The sequence below is a fragment of the Bubalus kerabau genome, chromosome 14 (assembly GCF_029407905.1).
Source record: "Bubalus kerabau isolate K-KA32 ecotype Philippines breed swamp buffalo chromosome 14, PCC_UOA_SB_1v2, whole genome shotgun sequence".
Taxonomy (NCBI): Eukaryota; Metazoa; Chordata; class Mammalia; order Artiodactyla; family Bovidae; genus Bubalus; species Bubalus kerabau.
In genome coordinates this window covers 84,506,038-84,515,626 of record NC_073637.1, presented here as the reverse complement: position 1 = coordinate 84,515,626, position 9,589 = coordinate 84,506,038, and the positions used below count along the sequence as shown (strand labels likewise).

Genomic DNA, 9,589 nt, shown 5'->3' with positions numbered 1-9,589 from the left:
CCTACCTGCAGTGACTTCAAAAAAAAAAAAAAGGAAATCCAGTGTTTCCATTTTATCCTGGGTCCCGGCCTGGAATACCAACCACCCAATCTTTGGGGATTGGTCTGGATTTTTTAAACATTCTTATTTAAAACTGTGAGTCATGCTGGAAGGGTTAGAAGTTTCAGTGATGATACGCATCGGTGGGAATGTGTTCCTAAGGCTTCTTTCCTCCTGATGTTTTGCTGGGTCGGGTTTACATTTAGGAATTCTGGGATTGGTGAATTTTTTGTTTGTTTTTGGAGAGAGGGCACAGAGAAGTGGGGAAGGGAGGTATTAATAACTGGGAAATGTGAAACGCTTCCAGAGCTCCGTGAGGCCTGCTGTCGGGTGGAGGAGAACTTGAGGAGTTTCAGGGACTAGGCTGGTTCTGAAAGAGTCATCTAAGGGTTACATTGGCATTTCCAGTGCTTACCTTACCACTGGGAAGGTAACCAGGGATTATAATGTCTCATCCCAGGAAAAACGCAGCTTAAGCTGCAAATAAGTCACCCATAAAGAAACTTTGGAGACACAATCCATTGCAACTGCGTTCTTTAAGATGGACTTTCTCTATTGGATCTTCGGGATAAAGAAAGTCACAGGAAGCATTTGGGGTGGCGCGGCGGGTAGGGAGATAGGTCAGAAGCAGGGAGCATATATTCCGCTAGGACTGGAAGAGCATCTGTCCCTGGGGCCTGGGGCAGACGGAGACACGTCTCCCAAGACCCGGCACAAAGATGTCCTGCCTTTAAAGACTGTGTCCCGCACTCGAGTTGTGCTGACGTTTCACTTGGGATTCGCGGGCCAGCCTTTCCCTCGTGACTCTCGGGGAACCCGGGGCCTCTGAGTCCACCTGGGCGTCCCGGCGGAGAGGAGAGACAGGTAAGACCTGGGCAAGAGGAGGAAGAGAGGAGGCTTCAATCTAGACTCGGCTGGGGTTCAGACTGAGGGGCGATCGGGCAGAGGCTGTGAGGGGGGCGCGGGCTTGGGAGCGTCCGTGGGGGAGGGAGGAGGAGCGCCGGACACCCAGACCGCGCGAGGCGGCGCGCGCCCGCGGTAAGGGGGTCCTCTGGGCAGGGTGGGGGTCCTCGGGGCGGGACGGGGTCCCGGAGAGGGCGTGGGGTCCCTGGAGCGGGGTGGGGTCCCCGGGGCAGAGTGGGGGTCCTCGGGGGCCGGGCTCCCGGAGGAGACGTGGGGTCCCTGGAGCGGGGTGGGGTCCCCGGGGCAGGGCGGGGAGAGGAGAGGGCCAGGGCTGCGTGGGGTCCCTTGGAGCAGGGTGGGGTCCCCGGGGCGGGGCGGGGAGACGAGAGGGCCGGGGCTGCGTGGGGTCCCGGGGACGGCGTGGGGCCCTCCGGGGCGGCGCGCGCGCGCGGGGGGCGGTGGCGGCGGGACAGGTGAGCGGCCGCGGCCCCGCCCGTCCCCGCCCGGCGCGCAGCCGTCCCGCCCCCTCGGTCGGGCTTTTGCAGCTGGCTCTTTTCTCCCCTCCTGTTCCGTCTCTCCTTTTAGGTCGCTCCACCCCGCCCAGATCAGGCCGGGGGCCGGCCCGAGAGCGGCCGCCAGCTCGCGCGGGGCGGCTCGGCGAGTCCGGAGCGGAGCCGCGTCCTCCCCGCAGGCGCGCTCGTCGCTCCCCGCGCGGCCCTCGCGGCTTTCCCCCGGCGCGCTCGTCGCTCCCCGCGCGGCCCCCCGCACTTTGCCCCGCGGGCGCGCGTTGGAGAATGCCGGAAAGATGGCGGTAGCGGCGGGGCCGGCCGGCGGGGGCGGCCGCGCGCCGCGCAGCGGGCTGCTGGAAGTTCTGGTGCGGGACCGCTGGCACAAAGTTCTGGTGAACTTGGGCGAGGACGCCCTGCTGCTGAGCTGCGAGGACGGCGCGGCCAACGGCCTCGGGGCGGCCGCCGGAGCCTCGTCCCGCCGGGGCGCGGGGCCCGCGGAGGCGGCCGCCGGGGTCCGCACAGCCTTCACCGACCCGCCCGAGCGGGTGCCCGAGGCCGTGTGCAGCCAGAAGCGCGGCGTGAAGGTGCTGAAGCAGGAGCTGGGCGGGCTGGGCATCAGCATCAAGGGCGGCAAGGAGAACAAGATGCCCATCCTCATCAGCAAGATCTTCAAGGGGCTGGCGGCTGACCAGACCCAGGCGCTCTACGTGGGCGACGCCATCCTCTCGGTGAACGGCGCCGACCTGCGCGACGCCACCCACGATGAGGCGGTGCAGGCGCTGAAGCGCGCGGGCCGCGAGGTGCTGCTGGAAGGTGAGGGACCGGCGCGGGGCGGGCGGGGAGCTCCCCCAACACCCCACCCCCGCAGCCCCGTCCGCACGCCCCCCCCGGGGGCCATCGCGGGGCGCGCGGCTCTGGGTGCGCCCCCCCTCCGCCCCTCCGCCCCACCCCTCTCCACCCACCACCCAACCCCACCCCACCCCACCCCCCGCCCCGTCCGCACGCGCCCCGGGGTGCGCGCCCCCCTCTACCTCCCTCCCCGCCTCCACCCCGTCCGCACGCGCCCCGCCTGCAGCCGCCCTCCGGAGGCCGCAGCGCGCCGAGTTGTGACAACTTCTACCCTCCTGGGGGCAACTCGTCTCCACCCCAGGGTCGTCCTGGGCGTTGACCTGGCAGGGCTGGAGGGAAGGGCCGGGCGAGCGAGCTTTCTTGAGCCCCTACCCATTGCCCGGCAGAGGACCGGGGGCGGCCTGCACTTTGCCTCGTTTTTATCCGCGCGAAATCCCGGTGTCGTGTAGGGGCTGCAGGTGAAGCTGGCGGTGAGGGGTTCACGGCCACGTTACGGAGCCGGCTCACCGAGTGACCGCGACTCTGCTCGGGCACGATTTTCTCTCAGAAGCCTGGGCAGCCGGGCGTACAAAAGGCGGTGGGGGTTTGAGTCTCACAGGGGTCCGAGAGAGGGGGCCACGTGTGAATGCCAACACTCCCACCACCCTTCCCGGCTTCCCTCCTTCCAAATTGGAAACGGGGCTTCTGGCGAGTCGTGCCGAGGCTGGGAGGTGTGCTGCAGCTTTACGCAAAAGTTTGCTTCTGCTGCCAGGTGCCTGGCCGGTCGGTCTGGATTCCAGGTCGCTCTGGGTGGAGGGCTGGTGGAGTGTTTTTTCCTGCCTGAGTTTTCCCTATGTTTCCCCTGCACCCCCTCGGAGTGGTGTGGAAACAACTTTACGTTTGTAAACAGTTTCCCCCGCTCGTGAAGTGTCTTAGCACCTCCTCTCTTGAGACCTTAAGGCCCCGTTACCCCGGTTACAGAGTGTGAGTAGGATGGTCTGCGGCGTGTGTCCTGGTGTGGCTGTGTGTCCTGGTGTGGCTGTGTGTCCGTCTGTGCGGAAGAGGGGCGGTGGGGGCGCTGAGGGGGTGGACGTCTTTCCTGCCACAACTGCGCTCCCGTCTCTCCCTCTGTGTCCCTGTCTGCCGCTCAGCTGTGGAGTACGTTCCTCTTTGTGTCTGTTTAGCCAGCTGCCCCCACACACTGTAGATTGAGTTGTCTGGGGTCTTTTATTTGATTATGGGTCCTCTCCCTTGAGCTCCATGTCATGCCTGCTGAGTAAATGAATAAATGAAACCATGGCCATTGAAACAGAATGTTTCAACTGAGACCTTGTAAACTGGTGGTTGATTTAAGTCCTAAATTAAGAACTTGAGTCGATTTCCTGCTCACCCATGAAGTTGCAATGCGACCTGTGAAACCGAGAAAGTTTGAAGTTTGGAAACCAACTGCTCTTCCCTGTCACAGCTGATGCAACTCTGGTCCATGGTGGCCCACTTCCTGGCCTAGAATACAGAAGGTTCCCCCAACCCTTATTTGTCTAGAGTATTTGCGATGTCTTCATATTTAATTGCTACCCGGGATCCAGAAAGTGGAAGGCTATTTGCTTTGGCTTGATTATTAACATAAGTAAATAGAAAAAAGTTTCTTGATTCAAGTGTGTGTTGGCTTGTGTGACAAGGGGCAGGTGGAATCTGGAGCAAGTGTAGTTTGGACTATAAACGGCTGGACACCTGCTCGGCTTGCAATATTACAGCAGAATATCAGGGGGCACAAAGGCAGGTCATTTCTATTTCAGGCACTGCCCTTGATTATGTCTTTTGTTTTATTCCCCCTCCGTTTCAATTTAGTGAATAGTGACTTAGCAAAGAAATAAATTTTAAAATCTACCTCTCCCCTGAAGAAGAAGAAAATATGATTCCGGGAGTTAAAAATAAATTTAGTCAAGAAAATAATTCAAGCAGTTGTCTGACTTTTTTTGGTGCGGCAACTGAAAAGTGAGTTTTGTAAAAACCTCTAAATGTAACAGTCTTACAACAGATTGTTATGTGTTACAGGCAGGAGCTTTAGGGGAAGACTTGTGGGCTTCCTGGACAAGACCCACCTGGACTTTGTTTGGGCAGCAGTCTTATTCTAAGCCTGAGTGTTCAGAAATCAACTGCTATTAAGATAAACCAGAAACCTCCTCCCCACCAAAACAGTATCTCTTCTTCTGAGAGTATTGATCCTAAATGAGGTGGGTCATGTATCATCAAATCAAATAGCACACAACTTCTCTCTTGTAGCTTGGCTAGTTCTAGTACAGGGTTCCCAGCTGAAGGGACTTACCAGAACCACCAGAAGGGCTTTTAAAACTCACCTGTCCACTGCTCCTGCACGGAAATGCCATCTTGATTCCAGAATTTCTACATAGGAAAGACTGTGCCGATGTAATCTAGTTGGATGAGAGGGCTAAGGGAGCTGCATTAAATAAATATTTATATGGCAAATAGTTTTTTTTTTTTACTTAGATTGCTTTTTCTGGTTTGTTTTTTTGAGGGAGCAGATGGAGACTCGTTGAGTTCTTCAACGAATGCTGATACAACCGCTCATTTCGTGACGTGTGCCCCCTAGTGGAAACTCGCTGCGTGTACTAACGGTGTGTGCGCCTCGATCAGCCGCGTCAGCTCTTGGCAACCCCGTGGACCGTAGCCCCCAGGCTCCTCTGTCCATCTGCTAATGTACAGAGGGCTGTACCGCTAGTAATGTAATCAAGGGCTACATTTCTTCCGAAATGAAGCCCAGCAAATTTCAGTGCCTGCATTCTAGTCTTAGATTCTGTCGTAGAAGGATCTTAACCTCCCCGAGCCTCAGTGTCTTCTGAAAAATGAGAATACATAAACGTTTATTTACTGGGCTGCTATAAGGAAGAGTACTCTGAGCATTTTCTTAAAGGAAGCAGGGGGCATATATCAAATGCCTGCTGTGCTTAGTTTCTATAATTCAAATGAAGATGAACTTGTCCCTTCTAAGGAACAGACTTTCCCTATTCCTCTCCTAGAGTTTATATTTTTACATTTTTATTTCATTTTTTATTTTTCTTGTACTACAGAACTGTAACCTCAGGAGACCATTGCTCTGGGCAAAAGCAGTCGCAGCAGCAGCTCTTGAGGACTCAGTGTGCGCGCCCTCGTTTGTCCCTTGTTGCTGTTACACTTGGAGTAACTCTTTGAGGCTAGTGCTACTCTTGCTAATTTTACTGAATGGAAACTGAAGCTGATAGATAACAGGTTATTTGCTTCAACTAACAGAAAAGACCCAGGTCTGTCAGACTTAAAAGCTCAAGGTGAGACTGACACTGACTTCTGCTTCAGCTGTCTGCTTGAGTCAGCGGACGTGTCATCAGTTATTGGACTCAAGATGCTCTTCGCGCTCCTCGCGTGCTGACATCAGGCGGCAGCCACGGACCGGAAACGGTCATTGTGCGGCCACCCGGAGGGAGAGGCAGGAATGGACAGTGAGCCCAACTTAATCACCAAGTGTCTGGCTGTCGAGAGGGGTCTGCCGCGATATGGCCCAGATTTGCAACGTGATGGAGCCTCCATTGTTGGACACATGGCGAGCAGAGAGACTAAACTGCAATTCAGACTTTAAATAGTGAATAAACTATGCCAGTTAAGTCAGTGTCAAACCAAACGCGCATCAAAGTTAAGATCAGAAATCTTCACACTACAGACTCATTTCCCTTTTTCGGGAGTGGAGAACAGGGACCCTGCGTCCAGCCGTGCAGATGTTGTGCCCCATGACTCCAGGAGCGCACGCTCTGGAGTAGGGCAGGGCACACCTGCACAAATGCCTTTGGAAGCTTTGGGTGGAGGAGCGGGGCGGGTGGGGGGGTTGCCCTTATATTAATAGTAAAATCATAATTTGAACTATATCAACCTGTTTGTAGCTGAAGCAACAATAAAATCAGTTTCTTCAGAATTTGTTGAGATCAAGGAGTGTAGAATGTTCTGAGAGTGGAGGTGAGGGGTGGGCAGTATAATCCTTGAGTACAAAAGTCTCCCGTGGAACTGAACTCGAAAACTGGAGACTCAAGCGAGAACGTCAGAGACGGTTGTTGACATTCACCCTGTCGCTCAAAGCTGCTTCCTCAGTGCCACCCAGGAGGGCTTGGTGTGGGGAGTCGCTGAAATGTCACTTTCACCACCACTTTCTGCAGTGCTGGGGGCAGCGGACAGGGAGAAGGGGTGCAGGAGAAGGGTAGCGAGTTTGCTGGCGTATGGCCTCAGAACTGGATGAAAATTTGAACTTCAAAGGGTTTTATGGGCTGCAATGGTTGCCCATGGGAAGGGAAGCTGAACCCCCCTTGGGCTAGCAGAAGGCCAGTGCCTCAGCCCAAAAAAGAGCTTGGTTGTCAGCTGTACCTGAGTCTGAGTGGGAAGAATGTACCCTTTAGACCTTGCTGAGGGGCAGGAGTGAGAAAAGATGAGAGGATCGAGCAGGGTCAAGGCTGGTAGGGCTTGTTAGAGTTGGATTTCATTCTGAGGGTGAAGTGTTTGAGTCAGGGAAATGTCACACTTGGTTTCATATTTCCATAAGCTCACTCCCTCAAGCATGCTTCTAGCATGAAGTTGGCGAGACTAGTGAGGTGAGTGGCCCCCTGTGCCCACCCAGCTGCCCTGGGGTGTGGGCACCTGATCCTGAACTATACTTGGGGGCACCTCCCTGAGCAGGACTTAGGTTTGTAGAGGGGCTTCACATGCATTATGATTTTGTCTCCAGATCACCCCTTTGTGGATGAGTGGACAGCTGTTATAATTCCCCTTTTGTACAGGAGGAAATGGAAATGCCAGGGTTGGGTGACTGGTCCCAGGTTACTTTGTCAGTGATGGAGCTGGAAATCAGGTTATCTAACACTCCATCAGCTTTTCTGCTGCACACTGACACCAGCCCAAGACATCATGCAGGGACTAGGAGAAGCCTCAGAGGAATAGGACGTGGCTTCTTCTTGCAGTAAGCAGTGAGGTAGGGCAATTAAGGCTGATTGTGCAGTACTTGGAGGGCTTCCCAGGTGGTGCTAGTGGTAAAGAATCCCCCTGTCAATGCAAGAGACATAAGAGACTCAAGTTTGATCTCTGAGTCGGGAAGATCCCCTGGAGGAGGGCATGGCAACCCACTCCAGTATTCTTGTCTCGAGAAGCCCATGGACAGAGGAGCCTGGCGGGCTACATCCATAGGGTTGCAGAGTCAGACACAACTGAAGCAACTTAACATACGTGCATGTGAAGTAGTGGAGATTAGTAAGACAAATAGGGTGATTTTTACTGCAGAATATAAAGCAATAGTACCTGGCATACATTGGGCTTCCCAGGTGGTGCAGTAGTATAGAATTCGCCTGCCAATGCAGAAGATGGAAGAGACTCAGGTTCAGTCTCTGGGCCAGGAAGATGCCCTGGAGGAGGAAACAGCAACCCACTCCAGTATTCTTGCCTGGGGAATCCCACAGACAGAGGAGCCTGGTGGGCTACAGTCCATGGGGTCGCAAAGAATTGGACACAACTGAGCGACTGAGCATCCATGCATGCACCTGGCATACGTTAAGCTGTTAGAATGTGTTAGGGAGGAAGAAATGGCAGGACAGGCAGAAGGAAGGAGGGAGAGAGAGAAGGAATTAGGGGACGTATCAATGACCCTTTTTTACGACTCCCATCCTCCAGCACTCATGCTATTAGACCACAGCGATAAACATTTGGCATCTGATAAGGAAACCGAACCTTTCCCTGTCGAGAAGAGGGGTGAAGAAAGGACTTTATAAATCCAGGAAGCACTTACTTAACATAGACCAGCCTTGAAAGACAGTTAACAAAAGAGGGGCCAGACATGACTTTACAAGTGATGGGAAAGGGAAGTTATCCTTTTCATGCTATGTTTAGAACCACTTTGCCTTTGCCCCCTCTGTGGCTCAGGGACCTCCATGTCCAAATAAGTAAGAACACTTTCTACTGGAGGAGATGAAAACTGTCTGCTTAGATATTTTAATTGTTTCTTTTTTAAGCTTATGTATCAGTCTGAGAATTCAGACCATATTCCTTAAGTGAAGCTGACCTTTTCCTTCTTTCTGCTGGGCGAGGGGTTGCTCCTCTCATTCAGTGGTGCATTTTAACACATACCATGGAATATGTGTTAAAAATAGCTCATTGCACAGGGTCTACATTTGTGAAACACATCTAACCAAGGCTACCGTGGTCCGTGTAGAGGGGAAGTTCCTCTCTGGCAGCCTGTGGCCTACTGAGAATTCTACTTCAGATGATGCATTTCAAAGCAGTTAATGTTAAAGAAAAGCCAGAATTTCCCCCCACGTTTATAACGTGTTTTATACACCAAACCTCATTACCCACTTCACTGGCTTTGATCTATAATAGCACTTGCCTTTAGCTCTGGCCTGCAGAGTGAGACTTATGAGAAAATATGTAATGTGCACCAGGAAGTAAATGTCCAAACAGACCCAGGCAAATGAGCCCCATCCCCAACACGAAATAGGCAAGATGGAAAAGTTCATGATTAATCGTGGTTATCATGGAAATTAAAAGGATGCCCCATACTTCAGCTCAGTACTTTTCAAGACTGCTTCTCCTCTCTGTGGACTGAAGTGTCAGCCTGTGCACAGATGCAAGCGGCTATGACTGAAGTTTAGCAGTTGCTGAGGATGCTGCAACTGACATGTCCAGTTTGTTTGCATTGCTGTTCAGACTGCCCTTGTTTCTTCCTGTTGCAATTTTTTTTTTTTTCCTCAAAGAGGTAAAAAGCAGTGGTTTAGAGAGTAGGCTTTAGATGTATTCTGTCTGGGCTTAAATTTGCATGCAACCGCTTTCTAGCTTGTGATCTTGTGCAAGGTATTTAACGACACGCCTCAGTTTCTTAATTAGTAGGTTCATCGTGAGGAGTAGAGTATTTGCATGTGTGAAGTGGTTAGCTCATTGCCTGGAACGTAGTCTGCACTAAATGATGACTGACCATACAGTATGTCAGATCTCATGCTTAGCTAAGTCTTGTTTCTGGATAGAGGGTTCAGTCATAGGTTCTGTAATGCAGGCACAGGGGACAGTTTGGGATTTACCATGCTAAGAAACTGGCTGATGTAAGATGGCCTAGCAGAGTTCGTTTGCCATGTGGGGGTGAGTTACAATCCCACAAGACTGTATTTCATTGATGATTTTTAGTCACCTCAGATACTTTCCTTCAACCAAACCACAGCGTAGGCTGCTGTGGTTTTTAGTGGAAAAATGTGAACTGTGTCTTAAAATGCTGATATGCAGGAACATGAAGAAAA

The 9,589-nt window shown here is 53.0% G+C and overlaps 1 protein-coding gene across 1 annotated transcript in view; it reads left to right on the top strand.

Annotated features, from left to right (window-relative positions):
• Positions 1 to 1,525: 1,525 nt before the first annotated feature.
• The window catches only part of SNTB1 (syntrophin beta 1), a 253,458-nt gene continuing 245,394 nt past the window's right edge, over positions 1,526 to 9,589 (top strand). The window contains exon 1 of the mRNA XM_055546793.1: positions 1,526 to 2,264. Coding sequence (XP_055402768.1) covers positions 1,748 to 2,264 — 517 coding nt within the window. The 5' untranslated portion in view covers positions 1,526 to 1,747. The remainder of the gene's footprint in view (positions 2,265 to 9,589) is intronic.